Below are 27943 nucleotides of genomic sequence, written 5' to 3' on the forward strand. Positions count from 1 at the left end.
ACTGGCTAGCCATATGTAGAAAGCTGAAACTGGATCCCTTCCTTGCACCTTACACAAAAATTAATTCAAGATGGATTAAAGACAAATGTTAGACCTAAACCATAAAAACCCTAGAAGAAAATCTAGGCAATACCATTCAAGTCATAGGCATGGGCAAGGACTTCATGTTTGAAACACCAAAAGCAATGGCAACAAAAGCCAAAATTGAGAAATGGGATCTAATTAAACTAAAGAGCTTCTGCACAGCAAAAGAAAATACCATCAGAGTGAACAGGCAACCTACAGAATGGGAGAAAAATTTTGCAATCTACTCCTCTGACAAAGGGCTAATATCCACAATCTACAAAGAACTCAAACAAATTTACAAGAAAAAAACAACCCCATCAACAAGTGGGCGAAGGATATGAACAGACACTTCTCAAAAGAAGACATTTATGCAGCCAACAGACACATGAAAAAATGCTCATCATCACTGGTCATCAGAGAAATGCAACTCAAAACCACAATGAGATACCATCTCACACCGGTTAGAATGGCGATCATTAAAAAGGAAACCACAGGTGCTGGAGAGGATATGGAGAAATCGGGACACTTTTACACTGTTGGCGGTACTGTAAACTAGTTCAACAGTTGTGGAAGGCAGTGTGGCGATTCCTCAAGGATCTAGAACTAGAAATACCATTTGACCCAGCCATCCCATTACTGGGTAAATACCCAAAGGATTATAAATCATGCTGCTGTAAAGACACATGCACACATATGTTTATTGCAGCACTATTCACAATAGCAAAGACTTGGAACCAACCCAAATGTCCATCAATGATAGACTGGATTAAGAAAATGTGGCACATATACACCGTGGAATACTATGCGGCCATAAAAAATGATGAGTTCATGTCCTTTGTAGGGACATGGATGAAGCTGGAAACCATCATTCTCAGCAAACTACCTCAAGGAGAAAAAACCAAACACCGCATGTTCTCACTCATAGGTGGGAATTGAACAATGAGAACACTTGGACACAGGAAGGGGAACATCACACACTGGGGCCTCTTGTGGGGTAGGGGGAGAGGGGTGGGACAGCATTAGGAGATCTACCTAATGTAAATGACGAGTTAATGGGTGCAGCACACCAACGTGGCACATGTATACATATGTAACAAACCTGCACGTTGTACACATGTACCCTAGAACTTAAAGTATAATAATAAATAAAAAAGAAATTACTCCCTGACTTATATTTTAGATGTTGCCTTGACTATCTTTTAAAGGAAAGAATAGTATTATGTATATCAAAATTGTTTAATTTATTTTAAAATAATTGTACAACTTTTAGAAATACCATGGGAGGCTGGGTACAGTAGCTCATGCATGTAATCCCAGCACTTTGGGAGGCCACTGTGGGCGGATCACTTGAGGCCAGGAGTTGGAGACCAGCCTGGCCAATATGGTGAAACCTCATCGCTACTAGAAAAAAAAGGAAAAAAAAATATAATAAGCTGAGTGTGGAGGCACACTCCTGTAATCCCAGCTACTCAGGTGTCTGAGGCATGAGAATCACTTGAACCTGGGAGGCGGAGGTTGCAGTGAGCCAAGATCGCACCACTGCACTCCAGCCTGGGCGACAGCAAGACCATGTCTCAAAAAAAGAGAAAAGGAATACCACAGGATATTTTGTATTCACATTCTCTGGCAAGAAAACCTTGAAAAACCTGGAAAACCTTGGGATTAATTTTCACATCGATAAACAGGCTTGTAAAATTAATGGGGGCAGGCTCAGTGGCTCAGGTCTGTAATCACAGCACTTTGGGAGGCTGAGGCAGGTGGATCACGAGGTTAGGAGTTTGAGACCAGCCTGGCCAAGATGGTGAAACCCCATCTCTACTAAAAATACAAAAATTAGCCGAGCGCCTTGGTGGGCGTCTGTAATCCCAGCTAATCGGGAGGCTGAGGCAGGAAAATCACTTAAGCCTGGGAGGTGGAGGTTGCAGTGAGCCAAGATCGCGCCACTGCACTTTAGCCTGGGCGACAGATTGAGACTTTTTCTCAGAAAAAAATAATAAAATAAATTATCTATCACTGCTAGAAAAATTTCTCGCTAAGCATGTAAATCTGAAAACTGTCTTTTATTTTTTCCCATGTCCTTTGTATTGCAATCTAAAATACCCCATTTTAAGCTCCCAGAGCTGAAATGACCCAATATATTATATCATTATTATTACATTGAAGTACAAGATTAAGAGCATGAGCTGCAGTGTGCCTCAACCCGTGAATTTCCACTCGTTTCTACCTCTTGCAGACAATCTGAAGGACATTGAGTAGATCACTTAATCTCTGTATTTTAGTTTTTTAGTAAAATAGAGATTCAGTATAGTACCTACCTCCTAAGGTTATTGTGGAAACTAAATAAGATCGTGTATGTAGAACAGTACAGTGTCTTGCACATAGTAGTGGTTCACAAAACATTAGTTATTACTAGGAAACGTGAACACATTATAAGTTTTACATATAATATTTTATTCTATTTTATTTTATTTTTTCGAGACAGAGTCTTGCTCTGTTGCCCAGGCTGGAGTGCAGTTTCATGATCTCAGCTCACTGCAACCTCCGCCTCCTGGATTCAAGCGATTCTCCTGCCTCAGCCTCTTGAGTAGCTGGGATTACAGACGTGCACCATCATGCCTGGCTAATGTTTTGTATTTTTAGTAGAAACAGCATTTAATCGTGTTGGTCAGGCTGGTCTCGAACTCCTGACTTCATGCACCTCAGCCTCCCAAAGCACTAGGATTGCAGGCATGGGCCACCACCCCAGCCTATATATAGTATTTTAAAACATTTTTGTTCAATTGTTTTATTGTGTGTTTTTGTGAACTTTCAGGTAGCCACAATTTTTTTGTTTGTTTGTTTTTTGGTTTTTTTTTTTTTTTGAGACGGAGTCTCGCTCTGTTGCCCAGGCTGGAGTGCAGTGGCACGGTCTCAGCTCACTGCAAGCTCTGCCTCCCGGTTTCACGCCATTCTCCTGCCTCAGCCTCCAGAGTAGCTGGGACTACAGGCGCCCGCCACCACGCCCGGCTAATTTTTTATATTTTCAGTAGACGGGGTTTCACTGTGTTAGCCAGGATGGCCTCGATCTCCTGACCTCATGATCCACCCACCTCGGCCTCCCAAAGTGCTGGGATTACAGGCGTGAGCTACCGCGCCCGGCAGTAGCCACAGTTTTTTAAATGTCATTAGGTGGTGTGCAATGATTATATTTATTTTATCAATAAATGGAATGTAAATTAGTAAAACCACTAAAGTAGAATTAGAGAAGGCTATTCTCAGTAAGTTAACTTTTAATTTACAGATTTTGTTAATTAAATATAGTTTTATGTGTACAGCAAGTCCAAGTTGACAGATTTGCACTTTGTTGAAGCTACTTGAAGACCAGTCTTGATATATAGATAATAATGTAATTAATATCTTTTTATAGTTCTTCCAGAGTGCTTATCTAATCTTAAATAGCTTTTTTCCTCTATTGACAACTACTGATTTGCATAGAAATCACTTGTTTTCTAAAAGCTGCAGTTCAAATTTATGCAATAAAGTAGATGAATTTTACCTTAAATTCATTTTTTCTTCTATATTCAATTTATTTCACAAATATTGAACTTATACATTACATTAGGGGCTAGGAACACAGTGTTAGACAGAACAGACAAGTGCTTGCCCTGGAGGAACTTGAGTGGAAGGACATTAAATAATGCCACAGATAACCTGTATGGTGAGCGCAGAGGCGAGTGTTCTGCAGCTACAGCTTAAAGGGAGATAGCCTGGGTTTGGGGTCAGGGAAGTTATTTAAGTAAAACTGTGGAAGACAGTGGGTTAAGAGTAATGTAAATAGTAGAAACTGAATGTAGGAAAGACCTAGGTTATCTCTGAGGAATTAGAAAACCCGCCAAACTATAATTGGGGTATAGTGAGAAAAGGATGAAGGAAAATTAGGCAGGAGATAGGGGCTATTATAAGTGATGACAGCACAGTATGTAACTATCACTTATGTTGAAGATGATGGATTTTTTTTTAAGCCCAAAGGTTTTTTTCTTGTTTCCGCACCCTTTACCCCTTGTAGTGCAAAGCAGATTTCTATTAACTTGTTGTTTGTACTTTTTTGGTGTTCCGTGGTATGTTTAATAATAGACAGCATTATTTTCTTGAAGCTATGACTAATTTTATTGGTCTCTAATTCAGTATTTTTTAAAACAATGTATTTCTCTCTAGCCCCATTCCTATTTTATCATACTGTTTTCTTTCTTTCTTTTTTTTTTTGGGCGGGGCGGGGGACAGATTCTCAGTCTGTCACCCAGGCTGGAGTGCAGTGGTGTGATCTCGGCCCACTGCAACCTCTGCTTCCGAGGTTCAAGCAATTCTCCTGCCTCAGCCTCCTGAGTAGCTGGGATTACAGGTGCGTGCACCACCACGCCTGGCTAATTTTTGTATTTTTAGTGGAGACAGGGTTTCACCATGTTGGTTAGGCTGGTCTCGAACTCCTGACTTCATGATCTGCCTGCCTCGGCCTCCCAGAGTGCTGGGATTACAGGCGTGAGCCACCGCGCCCAGCCACCATTTTCTTACGGTAAATTTTAGTTTGCTTATTCAATTTAACTCAAGAATTAAATATGGAATTTTCTGAAATTGTGATCTATGTATATTCCTGAAGTGTCTAACAAGTTTTCTGTCATAGATTAGGAGATTAGTATACGTAAGATTTGAGACATTAAATCTCTGAGTAGATGCTTTGATTTTAAGGTAGGGATAGAAATTATTTAATTAAAGTTGATTAATATCAGATAATAACTTCTTATGTATCCCTTTAGGAAATTCATTGACTTCTGGAATTCTCCTTAATATGTAGGGGTCTTTGGAAGTGCATAACTGTTGAGAGTCAGCTAATTATATTTACTACAGAATAGGACTAGGAAAAGACAGAGATGTTACCTATATGCATATTCCAATGGGAAAGAAGATAGTCAATTATAATACTTTTTGAAGTTCTCACTCAGAACAAATTTTCTGTAGGAACACCTAGATTGAGTTTCCCCCCAAAATTGTGTAAATAATGGAAACTTATTGAACAAAATTTTAACATCTCATTTGTCTAGATTCAGGACATCCTCTGCTCTTAGGAACACAGTAGAGTGCTATGAATCAAGTACATGAGTGTCTGAGTGGTTAAATATTAGCTGTCACTGCATATTTATGGTATATAACATAAAACTCACTAAAGCAGTTCTGCTGTTTACTACCTGACTCACTTGGGATGAGATACTTAACCTGTGTCTTTGTCTGCACAGTAAGGATGTAAAAGCTGGTTGACATGAGGAGTGAATGAAATTGTGTGTGTGTGTGCTTTGTACTCCATAAAACACTGTACAGATTAAAAGGGGCTTATGTTTAAATGTGTTTCCTAATTAGAAGAAGTGAGGAGCATCTGTTAGGGATGTTGACTCAGTGCACATTTGTCTTGGCTATCTTACTTCTCAAATTGGGGCAAATAAAATGGTGGTAAATTTGAAAAAACAAAGATTAGTAGTAGAAGACACACTAGTAATAATTGTTATTTATTATCTTCCTTCTGTCTGGTACCTAAAAATGCTTTTTACAGACCAGGAAGCTGGGACTCGTAAGTGTTATGTGACTTGCCCAATACTTCCTACCTGTGATAGGCTAGACAAGGACAAAAACTCATGTTTCTTCCACATTTAAACTTAATATTCCCTGTGATAAACTATGCTGTGAATTTTAGACAGTGAAGCCTTCAGGATAAGCTGCCTCACATAGCACACCTCATTCTCCAGCATTGCCTCATAGACACACACCCAGTAATATCATATCATTTGTATTTTGGACTTTTAAAGATTCATAAATTTTTTTATTTAAAAAACTGTACTGTAATTTAGTTCTCATCATCATTTTATCATTTAGCATTTTACGGTGTTCGCGGGGAAGGGCCTTGACGTGGCAACACCGCTTCTTAACTAACGCTTCCCCTCTCACACCTACTAACCCCTCACCCCTCGAGTCCACTGTTATTTCCTTCACTTTCAACAGGCTGTCATTAAATTCTCCTTCCCCATTATCAGTGCCGCTGCTGCTTCTCTTCCATGTTCACAGTGTCACTTTTAGAGCTGTTTAATCATCCTACCTGTGCTGGTTTCTTCATAGCCTTTGAATTCTGTGTTCGATACTTTTGAACAGAGCATCTAAAATCTCCCTTTCTGTATTCCAACACTCATAGGGTGATTCTCATTAAGAAAACAAAACTAAAAATTGAGCTCAGACTAAAGGAATTCTTTTTTTACTAAATAGCGATTAAGTTATGATATTCCTATTGTTGGCCTAAGAACAATGCCTATGATTTAGTCGTGTTATGTATGTTTGTACTTACAACCAAACAATTGATTGGGTACAAGTAGCCTTAGGACAATACTTCCTTAAAAACATGTTTCTGATAAACTAAAGCTTTAGCATTAACCAGAAGTCATAATTTAATAGTATTGTAAAAATACCTCATTTATTTTAAATCCTCTATTGGGTAGAGGATTACAACTGTCATTTCAACTACATGAATCTCTTGTCAAAAGAGTACTTTGAAACTAAAGTACTCTTGAGGGGCCTTTCATGGTAAGACCCCTCAAGGAGTGAGGTTTTATTGTGTACGTTGTTTGGATATATGGGGTTGGAGAGGTACGTTGAGCCTAAAATTTCCTAATTACTTTACTGTTTTACGTGTTTCTTACTGCAACATATTTACCGTATTTGTTGGAGTCCACCTGGGCTGTTGCCTTTTTATCCTTAATATTACTTTTGTAATCCATTGTTGGATTCAGAAATGAAAACTGCTTCCGGGGCTCTTTTAGAAGGCAAGAAATTATTTTCAAGTTTGTCATTACTAATAACAAAGAGATCTTTCTATTTTTTGGCAGTAGTGAGGATGAATTTGATGAAGTTGCTGCTTTAGCTTATTGGAGGTGTGGATCATTTTATTTTTTGTGTTTGACTGTTCAAGTGCCTTAGTGAGAAGGGGGAAGTAGTAGAACAAGGAGTTCATCTGTAACCGTGAACAGTCAATTGTGATAACTCACTACCCTTAGACCAGTCAATAATTATTTTAAAGCCTGGAATTATACAATATTTGTTTAACTATGGTATCAATTTGTATGTTAAATTCATCTCAATTCTTTGTCCTAAGCAGCTCTCAGTTTCATTTTTTTTATTTGCTGTTGAAGAAAATATTAAAGCAGGCTGGGCACGGTGGCTCACACCTGTAATCCCAGCACTTTAGGAGACCGAGGCGGGCGGATCATGAGGTCAAGAGATCGAGACCATCCTGGCCAACATGGTGAAACCAGGTCTCTACTAAAAATACAAAAATTAGTTGGGCGTGGTGGCACACGCCTGTAGTCCCAGCTACTTGGGAGGCTGAGGCAGAAGAATTGAGTGAACCCGGGAGGCGGAGGTTGCAGTGAGGCAAGATTGCACCACTGGACTCCAGCTTGGCGACAGAGTGAGATTCCATCTCAAAAAAAGAAAGGAAATATTAAGGCAGAAATTAATGCAGCACGTTGATGTCACATAAAAATAAAGCACAGAATTCAGGTTTTTTTTTTAACTGTATAGCAAAGAGTAATGTGAAAGGTAATTTTTAGATTTTAGAAAAAAAAAATACGGAGTTTTTTCCATCCTGGTTTCAGGCTTTACCATTTCATCGTTTTACATTGGCACGTACTCATGCCAATATTCCATTCTCGTGACCTGTAGCTGTAGCCTCAACTTTAGAAGGAATGTTGAAAGGGAAAGAAAAGATCTTAAGGAAAGATAAATAGTGTGATTTTCGGACTTTACCAATACATTTAATGGTGTATGTGGGATTCCTACGAAGAATCAAAACACAGGGGAACGACTTATAAGGATTTATGAAGTATGAGCCTTAGCTGCCTTGACCATGTTTAACTTGAACAGTGACATTCCAGATTGTTCTTGTTTTCAGAGTACATCCAAGCCATTATGATGATGGAGGAATCTGTTCAACATGTTGTCATGACAGCCATTCAAGAGGTATGTTGGAGCTTCATGCTTATAGTTTATGAAAAATTAAAGGAGTGAACGTGAGTATAAATAATACAAGTAGAAAAATTTGAAAGAGATTTTCCTCATTTTTAAAGAGTTTTTACTTTGCATTTATGATATAACTTTTCTTGTTTTTGTTCTAAAAAATCATACTCATTTAAATTTTCTGATTTTATTTAAATCTTAAACATTTATTTTGCAGATATAGATATAACTATTCCTAAAATTTTTTTTTTTTTTTGAGACGGAGTCTCACTCTGTCACCCAGGCTAGAGTGCAGTGGTGCGATCTAGGCTCACTGCAACTTCTGCCTCCTGGGTTCAAGTGATTCTCCTGCCTCAGCCTCCCGAGTAGCTGGGACTACAGGTGTGTGCCACCATGCCTGGCTAATTTTTTGTATTTTTAGTAAAGATGGGGTTTCACCGTGTTAGCCAGAATGGTCTCGATCTCCTGACCTCGTGATCTGCCCGTCTTGGCCTCCCAAAGTGCTGGGATTACAGGTGTGAGCCACCATGCCCAGCCAGCTGTTCCTAATTTTTTAAAGTGCCCTTAATGAAATAGTAATAGACTAATTCCTAAAGCTAATAATAAATAATATCTATTATTTATTTATTTGACCGAGTCTCACTCTGTTGTCCAGGCTGGAGTGCAATGGCGTGATCTTGGCTCACTGCAACCTCTGCCACCCAGGTTTAAGCAATTCTCCTGTCTCAGCCTCCTGAGTAGCTGGAACTACAGGCACATGCCACCATGCCTGGCTAGTTTTTGTATTTTTAATAGAGACAGGGTTTCACCATATTGGTCAGGCTGGTCTCGAACTCCTGAACCTTAGGTGATCCACCCTCCCCAACCTCCCAAAGTGCTAGGATTATAGGCGTGAGCCATGGCGCCTGGCCAAATAATATCTATCTTAAACCAGCAGTCTTCCTCACACTTAACTAGTGGTTTCCTGTTTGGTAGAAAATGAATCTTCACCTCCAGCCATTCCCAAAGCAATTTCTACATGAATATTTACGTTTTAAATGTAAAACCTAAAACTGTAAAAGTAAAAATAAAATAGAGATTAATAGCTGGTCAAGTTCAGGATGTGAGAATGTTTTTAATCATAAAAGCAGTGGAAGAAACCCTTAAGGGAAATCACAAAGTGTATGCAGGACACGAATATGCACCTAACATTGAAAAATACAAAAAGACAGGCCGGGTGCGATGGCCTCACACCTGTAATCCCAGCAGTTTGGGAGGCCAAGGCGGGCGGATCACAAGGTCAAGAGTTTGAGACCATCCTGGCCAACATGGTAAAACCTCGTCTCTACTAAAAATACAAAAATTATCCGGGTGTGGTGGCACATGCCTGTAGTCCCAGCTGCTCGGGAGGCTGAGGCAGGAAAGTTGCTTGAACCTAGGAGGCGGAGGTTGGAATGAGCTGAGATCACACCACTGTCCTCCAGCCTGGTGACAGAGTGAGACTCCATCTCAAAAAAAAAAAAAAAAAAAAGCAAAAAATACAAAAGAAAAACATGAAAAATAATCAATTAAATGCAAATTAAGATGAAGTTGTGCTTAAAAAATCTTCCAATGACTTTTGACACCAACTACCCAAAGTTAGGCCAAACTTCACAGATTTAAAGGTATCACTGTCTACAGACTGCCCACAGTTCAGACACCAGCTCCAGGCTCAGGGGTCTCCAGTCCACCCTGCCATCTGACCAACTGCCTACAAATTCAAGGATTCCCACTATCTCCACGCATTCTGTAATTTACTGGAACAACTAACAGAAGTCAGGAAGGATAACAGCTTTATTACAGCAAGTGTATATAAATAAAATTAAATGCATTTCTGGATTAAGTTTCTGTTAAACCAAAAAATGCATAGGGTGAGGTCAGGGAAGGTCCCAAATGCAGTTTCTTTTGTCCCCCACCCTATGGTAGCAATATGCAGAGTATTGCCAACCAGAGAAGCTTACCTGAGCCTTTATATCCAGAATCTTTGTTGGAGTTTCATTACATGTGTATGTTTGATTCAATCAGTGACCATGATGTCCAAATCAATTTTCAGCCTCCTTTGTTTCCCAGAGGTCAGGCCGATAACAAAGCCCCAGCCTTCTGATCACATGATTGGTCTTTCTGGAGTGGCCAACTCCTATCTGGAGTCATCTCGTTAGCTTAAACTATCTAGGGGCCCACTGCGAATAGCAAAGACAACTCCTATCTCTAGGGAAATTCTTTATTACCCAGCAAAGCTTTTAACGAGTTCATTAGTTTAGCAGTCAGTAGTCAGCACCAGATGGCAGGAATGCAAACTGGTGTATCTTTTAAAAATGTTATCCCCTTTTATATAATATAAGATTAGATTGGTCATGTTAAAATACCAAACTATAGTTACCCAACCAAGATACGAGTTTAATTTGTTCTCAAGTGGTCCTGGGTTGGTGTGGAGGCTCTATAGTCATCAGGAACCCAGCTTTCTTCCATCTTGCTGCTGTGCCGTTCTTAATACGTGATTCCCAGCTAGTGGTTCAGTGCTGGCTTTCACATTTGTATTTCCAGCCAGCAGAAAGGATTGAGGAAAGGTTTATCCACCTCCTGCAAGTAAATTTGCAGGAATTCTCACTCCTGTTAGCCAGATATTACCCACCTAGCCACATGGGGGAGTCTGGGAAATGGGGTCCTTATTCTAGATAGTCATGGACCCAACCAAAATTCCAGGCTTCTGTTACTAAGCAAGAGCAGGGAAAAGAATAAGAGGACCGCCAACCATTCTGCTTTACTGTAGTTGATCCTGTAATTCCACTTTTAGGAATTTATCCTAAAAAAAAAAAAAAAAATGTAAAATATGGCCAGGCGCGGTGGCTGACACCTGTAAATCCCAACACTTTGGGAGGTCGAGGCGGGTGGATCATGAGGTCAGGAGTTCAAGACCAGCCTGGCCAACGTAGTGAAACTCCGTCTCTACTCAAAATACAAATATTAGCCGGGCGTGGTGGCACATACCTGTGATCCCAGCTACTCGGGAGGCTGGAGAATGGCTTGAACCCGGGAGGTGGAGGTTGTAGTGAGCTGAGATTGCGCCACTGCACTCCAGCCTGGGTGATAGTGCGAGACTCCATCTCAGAAAGAAAAAGTAAAATACAAAGATACATAATGGTCATAACAAGCATTTGATTGGGCTGTGACTACGCAATTTCCATTTGTTAGCCCATTTAAATTTCTGTACACTTGCAATTAATGCCTCCAAATTTATACTTAAAATGGTTAAAATGGCAATTTTTGTCATGTATATTTATCACAGTATAAAGGAAAATTCACTACAGTCCTGTGAGGTGTATATTATTGTCTTCATTTTATAAAAAGAAACAGAGTTTGAATAACTTGCTCAGGTTCACACAGGAAGTAGTGACTGAGATAGCACTCAGGTCTAAGCAGTCTGAGTGCAGAGCCCATACCTACAACCATTGTGCTATATCCCCTCAATATAGTGTGCTTCAGTATTATTTACTAGTACTAAAGCATTAGAAATAACTACCCAGCGGTGGGACAATGGATAAATAAATTATGGTATACCAATATACTGGCATAGATATTGAAGCATATCTTTGAAAAATATTTAATGACATAAGGGAAAACGCATACTAGGTTTAAAAAGGTAGACAGAAAGCACATGAACAATATGATCCCATTTCTGTTAAAAATTAAGATGAAGGAAAACAAATAAACTTACTTAATGTTAACTCTCCAAATAGCTGAATTTTCTTTACCCTTTTCTATATTTTTAAATTTTTCTCTAATAACAGGTGGTATATGTATAACCAGGAATGTTTTTAAAATTAAATCTGTGACCAAGTGACTTTCTTTCTATGAACCTATCCTGAATTTTCTTTACCCTTTTCTATATTTTAAATTTTTTCTATAATAACAGGTGGTATATCTATAACCAGGAATTTTTTTAAATTAAATCTGTGACCAAGTGACTTTCTATGAACCTATCCCAAGGAATTATTTAAAAACTCAGACCAAGACTGGACACAACAATGTTTATCAAACTATTCTATATTAACAGAAACGTGAAAACAATGTATATCCATTGGTAAGCTAGTGTTTCAATTGTGGTACATCCATATGATGGAATATTACATAGTTGATAAAAATGTGTGAAAGGGTATCTTAGAACAGAAGGAAAAAATTTTAAATGTCAAATGACCAGAACAAGATATAAAGTTGTATGTAAGATAGAATCCCAATTAGAGTTTTAATATGTCTATTATTTGCATATTCATTTAGCAAATACTTATTGAGTACCCAGTATGTACCAAGCACTGTAGTCAGCACTACGGATACAACCATGAAAAAGATAGACATGGTCTCTTGCCTCACAAAGCATAAGTCTCATAGGAGATGCTGGAAGAGATGGAGTTGAAAGCACAGTCAGGGATTAGCCTTGGGTGAGAAGAAGAGCCCTTGTGTTGTAACAGAAATGAAGAAAGGAAGGGGTGGGCATGCCTGTCACTAAGTTTGTAAATTAGGGTATTGGAAATTCTTATCTGAAGGCAAGATAGTCTGATGATGAGTGTGGGTGAGTTGGTGAGGTTTGAGAAGCAGGAACAGTGTGGAATAATCTCTGATGAAAATGAGGCTGTTGGCTGGGGAAAACAGCTATGCTTTTTGAGTAGCATTGAAGCCCCAGTTGAGATTGAAAACTTTATTAATAATGACACCAGTTTTGTGGTTTTTAAATTTTTTTACCTTCTCAATGCAGTTGACCCTTAAACAGCATGGGTCTATTTTATGCAGGTTTGGATTGCACAGGTCTACTTTTGCGCAGTTTTGTTTTTTTGTTTTTTTTACAACCAAACACAGATGGAATATACTGTCTTTGCAGGATGTGAAACTCACATGTACAGAGACCAGCTTTTCACATAGGGAAGTTCTGCAGGGCTGCCTGTGGGACTTGAGTGTGTGTGCATGTTGATATATGCCTGAGTCCTAGAACCAGTTCCCCATCTATACCGTGGGGTGACTTTAGCAGTCAGGGTGTAGGTAGCGTATAGGCAGTTGTAGCTGGATTAATCTTGGATTGAGATTTTGACAGAAAAAATGAGGTCAGAGGAGAGTAGAGAATATTGACAAAAGTCATAGAAAGACATGAAATCTAGAGAAAATAATTGATTAAACAAGTGATGAACCTAGGAATCGAAAATAGGGAGGGGACAATGGTAGACAATGTTAGCAGAAGAAATCAACTACATTCACTATCAAGTCTGAGCTAAGTGAGGAAGAAAGTGAAACGGTGGGCTACGACTGAAAGACAAGGAGAAAGTAAAGAGGGATGGGGCCCAGAAGTCTTATTGATGTTGAGGAACAGATAAAATATAATGAGAGGCCTACGATGAGAGATGGTTGTGCTCAAAGTAGGATACCTAGGTTTTTATTGAGAGCTGTTGCTGGAATCACAAGATCTCAACCGTACGTCGCCCAGGCTAGAGTGCAGTGGCTATTCACAGGTGTGATCACAGTTCACTGTATTCTCCAACTCCTGGGCTCAAGCATTCCATCCACCTCAGCCTCCTGAGTAGCTGGAACTAAAGGGTGTGTACCACAACACCCAGTTATACATCCCCACATTACTGATTGTCCCTCTCCCTTTTGTCTTTAAAACAGAATATAAGAAGGAAACAACAGGCGACTGGGACCATTTGAGTCTCTCCCTGACAGTTGTCATAACCAGTATTCTGTTCCCTTCTCCCCAGAGATCCAGAAGATCTCTGGATCTTCTCTCTTTGCAACGTAAGGGTTAGGGCGTCAGTGTGTGTGTGTTATCATTAAACATTAGCCAGTAATTTTTGCTAATACTGATGTTGTCCACATTTGTTCTTTAGAAATAAATGGTATTGCTATTTTTAGTGAGAAGCCACTATTTTTAAGTATGTAGCCACATTTTAATCTTAATAACTTGTTTTTGTGATAAGAATAAGTAATACTAGATTGTTATTACTAGGCTTGCAGTGAAAAAGAGCGTCAGGATTTAGATCTCTAATTCAATTTATTATTTTATTTACTTCTTTTTTTCTTGCCCTGTCTTATGGTGCTGATAGCCCTCTAATTTTATTTATTTGTTTATTTATTTATTTATTTATTTTTTTGAGAGGAATCTTGCCCTGTCACCCAGGCTGGAGTGCAATGGTGCCATCTCGGCTCACTGTAACCTCCGCCTCCCAGGTTTAAGTGATTCTCCTGCCTCAGCCTCCTGAGTAGCTAGGATTACCAGTGGGCGCCACCATGCCTGGCTAATTTTTGTATTTTTAATAGAGACAGGTTTCACCATGTTGGTCAGGCTGGTCTTGAACTCCTGACCTCATAATCTGCCCTCCTCTGCCTCCCAGCCCTCTAATTTTAAATGAAGGCATTATTCTGGAGTGGGGACAAAAAAAGTTCCAGACTCAGAAGCTTTAATGTAATGCAAAGTGTTTTACATGTGTGTTTTCATTTTCATTTTTATATTTCTATAGTGGCTGGGTATTAATCTTCTTATGTTAAGTATTTTATGTAGAATGTCTTTTTTGTCTTATAGTTATAGTCATTTAAATCTTGATTTCAGCTGATGAGTAAAGAATCTCCTGTCTCTGCTGGAAATGATGCCTATGTTGACCTTGATCGCCAGGTATATAATTTTACATTGTTTTTATTCATGAAAAGGTTGAAAAGGATAAGCTTCAGATGTTAATGAGAAGAATGGGTTAAAATTGCTTTTGGATTATATTGGTATAATTCTTTATATTTTACCTAAAATTTTAAGTACATAAGCTATTTTACTAATGGAATTTACACATTTATAATTAAGTTTGTAATTTGTAATAAAATGCATTTGCAATTAAAGTGCCATTGCATAACCTACTTTGAAATAGGTTAATTTTTTAGTTTATTGTGATTCCTGTTTTCTAATCATGAATTTTTATTTTTCTGTTAGTGATAGCAATGTGCCACATTTAACACAATAGATGTTACAGCTTATGATTATATGAATCATAAGAATAAATTCATGTCATTTGCTAGAAAAATGAAATATACAGTTGTCATTTTCTTGAAAAATGACATGTCAGATTTCTGGAAAATGACATGAATTTATTTTTATGATTTGTATCTAATGCAAAAGATACTTACCTTTTATTTCCTTTTGTCAGTTGAAGATGTCTTCTCGATCCCACCCCTCATTTCTGTGAAGTAGTGAATAATTAAATGCTCTGAAGAACTACTATATTTTTAAAGGAATCCTGCAATGTATTTTTATGATTTTAACAGAAAAGTTACTTTGTACTTTTAAATATCGCTTCCTTTTTTTTTTTTTTTTTTTTTGAGACAGAGTCTCAGTCTGTCGCCCAGGCTAGAGTGCAGTGGCACTATCTCGGCTCACTGCAAGCTTCGCCTCCTGGGTTTTCACCATTCTCCTGCCTCAGCCTCCCCAGTAGCTGGGACTAAAGGCGCCTGCCTCCATGCCCAGCTAATTTTTTTTCTATTTTTAGTAGAGATGGGATTTCACCATGTTAGCCAGGATGGTCTTGATCTCCTGACCTTGTGATCCACCAGCCTCAGCCTCCCAAAGTGCTGGGATTACAGGTGTGAGCCGCCGCGCCTGGTCTAAATATCACTTCTTAATGAAGTGTTAATTACACTGTCAAGTTCTGTGTTCAAGCTGTTTTGTACATCTCACGCAATACATGAATAGAAATCTTTGTTTTCTTTGTCTTCTTTCACTCCCTCCCCATGGTTTCAAAATGTTTTGCAGAAAAACCTTTGGACATGTTGCAATTTTCACCCAAGCTTTAATTTTTTTTTTTTTTTTTTTGTCTACTACACAGAGGTTTGGTCACATGAAATGAAGAGACAATAAAATTTTCTTTCAATCAATTTTTTTCATACTTTTGCTAACTTAAAGAGTTTATATAGTAATGAGATACAACTCAGGAATGTTTGGTTTATGTTGACAGTAAATAAATTTTTTAATGGTGCTACACAAATTAACATAAGATTTTTTCCTTCAGAAATATTTTTGTTTTCTTAATCTCAGGAGATGCAAATTTTCATCATATTCTAACTCTTTTCACGAGAGTTTTTGATAGTTTTTTTTTTTTTTAACTTTAAGTTCTGAGATACCTGAGCAGAATGTGCAGGTCTGTTGCATAGGTATACGTGTGCCATGGTGGTTTGCTGTACCTATCAACCCATCATGTAGGTTTTAAGGCCTGCACTCATTAGGTATTTGTCCTAATGCTATCCCTCCCCTTGCCCTTCCATAAGATTTTGGTATGACTCTCCTTCGCCCACCCTCAGCGTAAGGTTTTAATATGACTAAAACACTTGTGTTGAAATGTTCTAGCTGCATATTCTAACAATTAAAATCCCTATTCCTCTAGCACATACGTATTTTACGAAGGTAAAATTTCTCAGTTATTAAAGAATTATCCTTACCAAGAACCAGGTAGTCTAGATCAAAAAAGATGCATAAAAAAACTTGATATGGGGAATGAGCCAAATTCAAAGGACGGAAAAGACAAGACAGAGTAAAAGAAATTAAAGTTAAAAGTGCTGTCTTTGTACTCTTCCACAGGATTCTTGATTTCCTCCTGTACCCTTCCCTCTTCAAGAAAGAAAGGGGGGAAATGTTTTAATTCTGTGTTGAACATACAAAGTAATTGTTACCACTTCATATTAAAATGTTTATCTCTTTGTTTCTAACCAGCTTAAGAAAACTACAGAGGAACTAAATGAAGCTTTGTCAGCAAAGGAAGAAATTGCTCAAAGATGCCATGAATTGGATATGCAGGTAGGAAATTTGTTCTGTGCACTGCCTCTTTGAAACATACCACTGTTAGTACCACCAAATGTGCTGTGTACTGCCATATAGTACATCTTAACTATAACGCAACTCTTTTTTAGGGAAAAAAATGGCTGGGCGCAGTGACTTACACCTGTAATCCCAGCACTTTGAGAGGCTGAGGTGGGGGGTCACTTGAGCTCAAGAATTCGAGACCAGCCTGGCCAACATGGTGAAAACCCATCTCTACTAAAATACAAAAAATTAGCCGGGTGTGGTGGCGCGCGCCTGTAATCCCAGCTACCTGGGAGACTGAGGCAGGAGAATTGCTTGAACCTCGGAGGCAGAGGTTGCAGTGAGCAAGATTGTGCCACTGCACTCCAGCCTGGGTGACAGAGCAAGACTATGTCTCGAAAAAAAAAAATTTTAAGTAGAATTGTCAAAACAAAAAAATTCAAGAGCATAATTAAAGTTGAGAATACCTTTCACAAATAACATACAAGAATAAGATTATTTGTCTGGAATTTACTTTGACTAAAGTGGGGGACATACATGGGAGACATAGTTGGCCATGTTTTGGTACTTGTTAAAGCTAGGTTATGCATATGTAGAGTTCATAATACTTTTGTAATAGAAGAAGCATTTTGCTTTGAAAGGCATATGAGTTGGTCATTGCATTGGATGCATATTGAAGAAAGTAATCACATCACACTTGTTGGGTTATCTAGGAAATAATATTTACAAAGTCATAATGTAAGTGCTGTTAATTGCATTTCAGATTTTAGAATTTATATACAAATGCTAAGAGTTATAAGATTACATTATTTTTATAAGCAGAATATAAGTATCTTTAGTAACATAAAATTAAATTTATATACTGAGATTGGCAAACTACGGCTTGCTTTCTGTTTTTACAAATACAATTTTATCATGGCTCCTTTATGTATTGTCTGTGGCTCCTTTCAGGCTTCAATGACAGAGTGGAGTACTTGCCTAAAACATTTACAATATGGTCCTTTACACCAGAACAGTTTGCCAATCTCAGGTATGGACAGATTGCAAAATGAATGATAGTGTTGCAGAGAGGTTATGAGAAGAGAAGAGGTAGCCCTACAGCATGTTTTGCTGTGGAGAAAACAGCAACACAGTCATAAGCATGTAATCTTTAATGTAAACTTTATTGGTTTTCAACATTTAGAATTGTCCTATAGAGAAACATTATTGTAAAAGTTAAGATGCCAATGACAGAGTTTGAGAAGTAAAACAGGAGTGATGAAGGAAAGGGACAGCCAGAAATGATGGCTTTCATCTTACCAAGTAGGACATCTAGAACTACTTCTACAGGGAGACAATCATTACATGGCTAACTGCTCCTTGTCATCCAACCTCAGCTCAAAAATCACCTGATTTATTTGTCATAAAATGTCAGGCACTGGAATGCATCAGGCACTGAAGTAGGTCTAAAGTAGGTCTCTTCAGGAAGGCCTTCCATGTTGAGTAATCCCAAATAATCAACCAGTCTTTTTTGTTGTTCTTATTTTAATTCTCTGTGTACTAGGCTGTATTGTTATAAAGAAATACCCAAGGCTGGGTAATTTATAAAGAAAAAAGACGTTTAATTGGCTCACGGTTCTGCAAGCTTTCCAGCATGGCTCCAGCATCTGCTTCTGGTGAGGGCCTCAGGAAGCTTCCAATCATGGCAGAAGGCAAAGGGGAAGCAGCTGTGTCACATGGCAAGAGCAGGAGCAAGGGGTGGAAAGTTGCCATACGCTTTTAAACAACCAGGTCTTGCAAGAATTCCCTCACTTATGAGGACACTACCAAGCCATTCATTAGTGATCCAGTGCTGTGATCCAAACATCTCCCACCAGGCCCCACCTCCAACATTCGGGACTACATTTCAACATGAGATTTGGAGAGGATAAATATCCAAACCATATCACTCTGCATAGCACTGCATAGCACTTTTTATTTCTAGTTTTTACATGTATTTATTAATTTGCTTTCTTGTGCAATGATTTGTTTTTACTTATAATTTGCTTCGAATATATAACACATGAGTAAGAACTTCCCTTTTTTCATCTCCATATCCCTTGCACTTAGAAAAGTGCAAGGATACCATACCTAGCTCATAGTAGGTGAGTGAGTGAATGAGTGAGTGGGTGGGTGACTGAGTGAAATATCAATAAGTAGTTTAAAGTTGCAGAGGTGATCAGTGAAGGAAGTGAGAATAGTGATTATATTTATGGTAGGAAGGAATGGCACAAGTTGCTGTAATCAAACATGTCAGAGGAGAGAGTCACTAGGTAATGTCTAAGGTTGATAAGTCAAGAAATAATTGTGTAACATTATTTAGATATGGAAAGTAACAACCAAAAGCAGTAAAATTAGGGACAGTAAAAACTGTTCTCTGGAGAGTGGGAAAACTCCATAGGAAACTGTAGCTTTTCGTTCGTTATAAGCCCCTTTGCTTTGTTATTTTCTTAAATAATCATGTTTATGTTTCGTTTTGTTTTTTGAGACAGGGTCTCACTCTGTCACCCATGCTGGAGTGCAGTGGTGCAATCTTGGCTCACTGCAACCTCCGCCTCCTGGGCTAAAGCAATCTTCCCACCACAGCCTCCTGAGTAGCAGGGATTACAAGCGCACACCACGACGCCCAGCTAATTTTTTAATGTTTTGTACAGTTGGGGTTTCGCCATATTGCCCAGGCTGGTCTTGAACTCCTGAGCTCCAGTGATCTGCCCACCTCCATCTCCCAAAGTGCTGGGATTACAAGTGTGAACCACCACGTCTGGCTCATCATTTTGTTTTTTGAGACAGGGTCATGCTCTGTCTGTCATTTAGGGTGAAGTGCAGTGGCATGATCACAGCTTGGTGCAATCAACTTCTTGGGCTCAAGTGATCCTCCCACCTTAGCCTTCCAAATAGCTGGGGCCACAGGCACGTACCACCAGGCTTGGCTTAATTTTTGTTGTTGTTTTTTTTTTTTTTTTTTTGGTGGAAATGGGATCTTGTTATGCTACCAGGCTGGTCTCAAACTCCTGGCCCCAAGCAGTCGTACCACCTTGGCCTCCCAAAGTGCTTGGATTGTAGGCATGAGCCACTGTACCTGCCCTGTTTTGTTTTGTTTTGTTTTGTTTTGTTTTTGAAACAGAGTCTTGCTCTGTCGTCCAGGATGGAGTGCAGTGGTGTGATCACGGCTCACTGCAGCCTCGACCTCTTGGACTCGAGCAATCCTCCTGCCTCAACCTCCCAAGTAGTGGGGACCACAGGCATTCACCACCACACCCAGCTAATTTTTTATTTTTTGTGGAGACAGGGTCTCACTGTGTTGCCCAGGCTGTTCTCCAACTCCTAGCTCAAGTAATTCTCCTCCCTCAGTCTCCCAAAGTACAAGGATTACAGGCATGAGCCACCATGCCAGCCATGTTTGTTTTGAAAATTAGATTCTTTTTGTCTGTTGTTTGTGTGTAAAATGGAGTTCTGCTATATATATTGACTTTTTTTGGTCTGACTTCTTTTTTTATGGTGTTTTTTTTGTTTGTTTTTTTTTTGAGACTAAGTCTTGCTCTTGTCCCCTAGGCTGGAGTGCAATGGCAAGATCTTAGCTCGCTGCAACCTCTGCTTCCCAGGTTCAAGCGATTCTCTTGCCTCAGCCTCCTGAGTAGCTGGGATTACAGGCATTTGCCACCATGCCTGGCTAATTTTTGTATTTTTAGCAGAGATGGGGTTTCACCATGTTGGCCAGGCTGCTCGAACTCCTGACCTCAGGTGATTCACCCGCCTCGGCCTCCCAAAGTACTGGGATTACAGGCGTGAGCCACGGTGCCCGGCCTTTTGTCTGACTTCTTGCATTATTTTGAGATTCATCTGTATTGTAGCTGTAAATTCTTAATTATTTTTTATTGCTGAGTAGTTTTCTTTTATACAGGTTGAGTATTCCATATCTGAAATTCGTGATATTTTTGGATTTGGGGATATTTGCATTATATACTTACTGGTTGAGTGTCCTAAATCCAAAAATCCAAAAGCTGAAATGGCTCGAATGAGCATTTCTTTTGAGTATCATGTAGGTGCTCAGAAACATTCAGATTTTGAAGCATTTCTCAGTTTGGATTTTTAGATTTGGGATGTTCAACCTATATGATATACTGCAAATCATTCAGTCATTTGCTTGTTGGCAGATGTTTGGGTTGTTTCCAGTTTTCCTCCATCATAAATGAAGCTGCTATGAACATTCTTCCTAAGTCTTCGTGTGGGCATATGCTTTTATTTCTCTTGAGTAAACACCTAGGAGTAGGATGGCTAAATCAGTCATGTGGTTGTTGCATGTTTAATTATTTAAGAAACTGCTAAACTATTTTCCGAAGTGTTTGAAACATGTTATATTCTCACCACAAGTTTCTTTGCCAATATTTGGTACAGTCAGTCTTTTTAATTTTGTTTATTCTAGTGGGAGTGTAGTTATATAATATTGTGATTTTAATTTGCATTTCCTTGATAGCTAATGATTATTTATTAGTGTGCTTATTTGCCATCTCTGTATCTTGTCTGGTGAGGTGTTTTTTCAAATATGAAGTAGGAATGAATTGTCACTCTTATATCTTGCTCTGCACGTGCAGTATTCCAAAATGATGTAAATGTTTTAAGTGGAGATTGATTGTACTTCTTTAAAAATAGGCTTTAATGGCCGGTGCGGTGGTTCACGCCTGTAATCCCAGCACTTTGGGAGGCCGAGGCGGGCGGATCATGAGGTCAGGAGATCAAGACCATTCTGGCTGACACGGTGAAACCACGTCTTTACTAAAAACACAAAAAATTAGCCAGGCATGGTGGTGGGCACTTGTAGTCCCAGCTACTCGGAAGGCTGAGGCAGGAAAATGACATGAACCTGGGAGGCGGAGCTTGCAGTGAACCGGGATCATGCCACTGCACTCCAGCCTGAGTGACAGCGAGACTCCACCTCAAAAAATATATATATAGGCTTTAATTTGTAATGGTAATTCACAAGTGATTGAGCTGATGCCAGTGTAATTAGAAGAAATAACTGCCATCGTCCTGTATTCCAACAGGTTGCAGCATTGCAGGAAGAGAAAAGTAGTTTGTTGGCAGAGAATCAGGTATTAATGGAAAGACTCAATCAATCTGATTCTATAGAAGACCCTAACAGTCCAGCAGGAAGAAGGCATTTGCAGCTCCAGACTCAATTAGAACAGCTCCAAGAAGAAACATTCAGGTAAAAGACAACTCATTAAAATCTGATTTTTAAAAATTTGTTAGCTGTCATTTAAAGTTAAGAATATATTGGCCAGGCACATTGGCCCATGCCTGGAATCCCAGCACTTTGGGAGGCTGAGGCGGGCTGATTGCTTGAGTTCAGGGATTCAAAATCAGCCTGGCTAACATGATGAAACCCCATCTCTACTAAAAATACAAAAATTAGCCAGGCATGATGGCGGGTGCCTGTAATCCCAGCTACTCGGGAGGCTTGACATGAGAATTGCATGAACTGGGGGTGTGGAGATTTCAGTGAGCTGAGATCGTGCCATTGCACCCCCAGCCTGGGTAACAGAACGAGACTGTCTCAAAAAAAAAAAAAAAAAAAAAAAAGATTATAATGTTAGGACTTCTGGGAAACTGTAGACCATTGATTGAGGCTCCATAATGAACAACTTCTCAGAATCTCCTCATACAACATGAAACTACTTCACATCTAGGAAATGTTCTATCAGAGCGCCACCTTCCTTATTACTTGAAGACAGAATGCCAGAATAACTGAGTGACAGGAAGAAATCAGACACCAGCCCTCCACCCCACACCTGCCCCTCTGGGAAACAAAGGTGACTGAGGAAACTTTCAAGAAAGACTGAGGAAGAACATTTGTGAAGCGGCCTGCAGGCGAGTTGGCATGATCACCAGAAAGATTAAATTTCACTGAAAATCTGAAATGACTTTTGTTTGGAAAAGTAATGGTCAGAGTAGACCATAAACCACAGATTAGGGGTTTCAAAATAAGCACATCTTCGGGAAGAGCCAGATGCCATGAAAAGTTGCAGGCAGGGATTTTTAAAAGACAGATGGATTTATAGACTTATAGAAATCTATATATATGTGTGTGTGTGTATGTGTGTGTTTATAGAAATAGGCTTATTTAAAGGGGTGAGCTGATTTAAAAGGACAGGCAAGATTTAAAGGAACAATATTTCAGACATATTCTGTGGGAAGAAAAGTCCAAAAGAAAGGAAGAAGGGCCCTTTGACCTTTGGGTGGTGAAAGGAAAAAGAAGAAAAAGGAAAATATGTTCTGCAAGATAAGACAGAAGCACAAAATTGAAAGACTTATTAAGAGTCTGAAGAAAATACTTTGTTACGGTTTACTAAAAAGTGCATCATGACTTGTTTCTTACCTAGCCATAGATTTCTAGTGTTAAAACAGAGAAATTAAACATCAATTAGATTTTTACTTTACTGAGTAACTGAGTATGGTAACATAACTACTATTCTCGTTATTCCTTAGTGAAATGTTTCTGGATTTTTTTTTTTCTTTCACCTTAACAGGAAAAAGTAATAAACTTTTCTTAGGCTCCTTAGAAACCTTAGAAACAGTCCATTCCCTTTGGTCCACATCAGTAGTTCAAAGAATGGTCGAGGCTCCTGGAGGTCCTCTGAGACCATTTTGAAGAATCTGCAAGACCCTCTGTTTTCCAACTATGTGTCTGCAAGGCTAGATTTTCTTCATATACTTCAGCCAAAAACAACATGTCACCAACAGATGAGTGTAGAAACAAATATGAGAACCCAGCTGTCTTCTATTAAAACAGATAATAGAATCACAAAAATGTAAAACAGTGCCACTCTTCTCACTTTTTTGTTTTAGAAAATAGTTATTTTTCGTAAACAGTATGTTGTTTTTATTAACATAATGGGTTTATTACTGTAAGCCACTGTGCCAGACCATATGTGTTAATTTTATAATTTTAAAAGCCCTTAAATAAATTGTATCTGCAGTTCTGAAAAGCATTGCATGTTGTCTTGCCTTCTGGTAGGGAAATAGTAACCAGTTGTCACCGTTCCCAAGACTTGGGACAGTGGAGTCCATTTTTATGACAGTTAATATTTGAGAATGCAGCTTGTGGCCACTAACATGGGAGACATATTCAAGAAGGCTTTATTCTCATGCTTTATATTTTTCTTTTACTGTTCTGAGGAGAATGAGGAGGCAGTAAATAGTGCTTTCTTGATCTATTATGTATTGGTTACAGACTAGAAGCAGCCAAAGATGATTATCGAATACGCTGTGAAGAGTTAGAAAAGGAGATCTCTGAACTTCGGCAACAGAATGATGAACTGACCACTTTGGCAGATGAAGCTCAGTCTCTGAAAGATGAGATCGACGTGCTGAGGTAAAAACCTCACCTTCACCTTCACTGCCCAGCACAGTTTGGCTCTAGTGTTAGAAACTCTAGGGTTTCTGAGCATCTAGCAAGCTTAAGAGCCAGGCTACCTGGGCTGAGATCCCGGGTCTACTGCTCATGCAACCTCTGTATGGCCGTTTGCTCATCTGCAAAATGGAAACAATACACATGCCTACCTCAGGTTTATATGAGGAATTGAGTGAATTTATATTTGTAAACACTTGCAACAGTGTCTGGCAATTAAGTGATACACAAGTGTTTGTAAAATAGAAATTCTGACTATCACTTCTTACTTGCACAGCTCTGGAACTGTTCTCTCGCCACGCCCGCAAGGCCTCATTTTCTTGCTGGGCCTTGTTGTTATCCCTTCAGTTCTCTCATGAGGTGCCTCACTCCCTGCCACCTCATTTTTTCACTCCTCTTCTTGTACAGTCTCCTATCCTCTGTTGATTATCTCAACCATCTACATTTTCTACTTTTGCTCTTTGAATACTGAGAACAGGGGAAATGCGTAATTGATAGTTTTGTGCTGCTGCCAGTCGGTGGCTTCCTTCTGAGCTGGGTTCTTCCCAATGACCCGCCCTCCCCCTGCTCATTGTCTCACTCACAGCCATTCCGATTCTTCAGGATTCTACTCCCCTGGCTGCCCTCCCCCCACACCTCCCATGCCTTAGTCTCAATAGATGACCTTGTCTCCTATAGCAGGGAAGAAAGAGGCCATGAACTGCTGGACTCTCCCTGTCTTTTGTCTCCTGCACCTCTAAACTTCACTGGGTTCCCATCCACCCTTTCTTTAGAGAGTGTAAACCTGTTACTCTTCCTCCTGTTCAGGGCTAATTCTTTCTTCAGTGCTCTGGACCTCCACCTTTCTGGCCTACACAGGGACTGTGTTACATCAATCCTCATTTCTTTTGCCTTTTGGATCTCTCTCCTTTGTACACATACATGCACATGCACATTTAGGTCTCTTTAATCTTAAAAAGAGAGGGAGTTATTACTCTCTCCTTCCCACCAGAACCAAACTTAGATTACATAAGGTAAAACTGACGTTCTCTCCTCGACCCTACTATCTGCCCACACTGCCCCACTGAAGCTGCTATTCCGATCGTCACTGATAATTGCCAGATTATTTGGACACTGTTAAACTTACTTTTCTTTTGTGCCACATGTGACTCTGCTGGCTGCCCTCTCCTGCTTGGTTTCTTAAATTATTATTCTCCATTAAACATGTAATTGTAACTTAGGTCATATATTTTAACCTGTGCAGAAAATTAACCTGGAATCACTTTTGTCTTATTTCATTAGATATGTGTTTCCTGGCAATCCTTCTTAATACTGAAACAATTTTACAAGTGTGGATGTGTTTCTGATTTTTTAATTTCCCATCTAATTCTAGACATTCTTCTGATAAAGTGTCTAAACTAGAAGGTCAAGTAGAATCTTATAAAAAGAAGCTAGAAGACCTTGGTGATTTAAGGCGGCAGGTTAAACTCTTAGAAGAGAAGAATACCGTGTATATGCAGAACACTGTCAGTCTAGAGGAAGAGTTAAGAAAGGCCAACGCAGCGCGAAGTCAACTTGAAACCTACAAGAGACAGGTAAAAGAAACACAGCATCTTGATGATGGTTTCAGGCAAGCTCTCAGTTATAGCATGTAGCTTACCAAAATTACTGACTTGTTTTCATGGTATTCTATTTTTTATCTTTTCTTTATTGTATTTATTTTTTTTAGGAGACTAAGTCTCACTCTGTCACCCAGCCTGGAGTGCAGTGGCGTGATCTTAGCTCACTGCAACCTCCACCTCCCAGGTTCAAGCAATTCTTCTGCCTCAGCCTCCCGAGTAGCTGGGACTACAGACGCATGCCGCCATACCTAGCTAATTTTTTGTATTTTGGTAGAGACGGGGTTTCACTGTGTTGCCCAGGCTGGTCTTGAACTTCTGAGCTCAAGTGATCCACCAGCCTCGGCCTTCCAAAGTGCTAGGATTACAGGTGTGAGCCACTGTGAGCCACCATGCACGGCCTATTGTATTTATTTATATTTATCTTATATTTAAAGAGCTTTAAACTCTCCATAGCAGGTACTTTTATTTTTATTTACTTATTTTTATTTATTTATTTATTTATTATGTAATACTTAAGAAATACACAAATGTAAAAGCATAGTTCAGTAAATATTCATGCTTGAATAAAACATTCTCTCCCCCTCCTCATTACAGGCAGCCTCCATGCTGCAGCTTTCATTCCCATTTGTCTCTCTATACTTTTGCTACATATATATATTTATCCCTAAAAAGTTATAGCATTTTGACATGTTCCAAAACTTTATATAAATTTTTTTTCTTTTGCTCAGTGAGATTTGTTTATCACGATAGGTATAGCTTTATAACATTCATTTCCGCTGCTGTATAGTATTTCAGTTAGTCTCTGTACCAAAATTTACCCATTTTCCTGTTAAGAGTCCTACAGGCTGTTTCAGCTTTTTTTCCTGTATTAAAAGAAATGCCATATAAATAGTATTGTACAGGTCCTCTACTATACATGTGTGAAGGTTTTACAACTTGATGGAATTTCTGTCTAAGAGTATCATCAATATAGTTAGATATTAGCAGATTGTTCCTTAAAGTTATTGTGTTACCAACAAGCAGTTTATATTACTGTTGCTTCACATCATCACCAACACACAGTATTGGCAAACTTTAAATTTTGCTGGCCTGGCACAGTGTCTCACGCCTGTAATCTCAACACTTTGGGAGGCTGAGGCAGGAGAATGGCTTGAGCCCAGGAGTTCCAGACCAGCCTGGGAAACATAGCAAGACCCCATCTCTAAAAATAACTTTAAGTTAGCTGGGTATGGTGGCATGAACCTGTGGTACCAGCTACTTGGGAGGCTGAGGTTGAAGGATCGCTTGAGCCCGGGCCTCAGAGGCTACAGTGAGCTATGATTGCACCACTGCACTCCAGCTTTGCTTTTGTGCTGCATGTGACTCTGCTGGCAACATGGGACATGTAAGACCTTGTCTTGAGAAAAGAAAAAATAAGTAAAATTTGCCAATTACATAGGTATAAAATGGTGTCTCCTTTTAATTATACTTCGTGTTACTCTGATTACAAATATATTGACTGACCATATTTCTTTTGTAAATTTCCTATTTTTATCTTTTACCCATTTAAAAGATTAAATCATTTACTGATTTCTAAAGGTTGTTTATATGTTCTAGATATTCTTCATCACTTGCATATATTTTTACTTAATCTCCTATAGGTCTATGACTTGGCCTTTTACTTTTTTGAGGTTGATAATTTCAGCATAATGAACTTCAAGTACTTTTATGATTTGTACTTTTTATATTTTAAGAAATTATTTCCTACATAAGTTTATAGTCTAATCTTCTCTATTTTCTTTACAAAGATTTAAAGTTTGTTTTGCACATTTAGGTATTTAATCCACTTGGAATTAATTTTTGTGTAGGGTGTGAAGTAGGGATCCCTTTGAGACTCTTTTTGTCTGTGTGGATAACCAGTCAGCCTACCACCATTTATTTAATAGTCCTTTATTCCACAATGACCTGCAGTTCTATCTTGTATATCTAAAGTATCCATGTTGTTTA

At 39.0% G+C, this 27943-nt stretch overlaps 1 protein-coding gene across 3 annotated transcripts in view; it reads left to right on the forward strand.

Annotated features, from left to right (window-relative positions):
- The window catches only part of HOOK3 (hook microtubule tethering protein 3), a 125310-nt gene that overhangs the window by 48839 nt on the left and 48528 nt on the right, over positions 1–27943 (forward strand). For all 3 annotated transcript variants that reach the window (XR_013397263.1, XM_015145265.3, XM_077943570.1), the window contains exons 6-11: positions 8030–8097; positions 14702–14764; positions 16841–16924; positions 21991–22154; positions 24180–24320; positions 25729–25930. Coding sequence is in view for 2 of the 3 variants with exons in the window: in XM_015145265.3 (XP_015000751.2) it covers positions 8030–8097; positions 14702–14764; positions 16841–16924; positions 21991–22154; positions 24180–24320; positions 25729–25930 (722 nt within the window). In the remaining variant the exon portion in view is untranslated. The remainder of the gene's footprint in view (positions 1–8029; positions 8098–14701; positions 14765–16840; positions 16925–21990; positions 22155–24179; positions 24321–25728; positions 25931–27943) is intronic.

This window comes from Macaca mulatta, chromosome 8 (genome assembly GCF_049350105.2).
Source record: "Macaca mulatta isolate MMU2019108-1 chromosome 8, T2T-MMU8v2.0, whole genome shotgun sequence".
Classification (NCBI taxonomy): Eukaryota; Metazoa; Chordata; class Mammalia; order Primates; family Cercopithecidae; genus Macaca; species Macaca mulatta.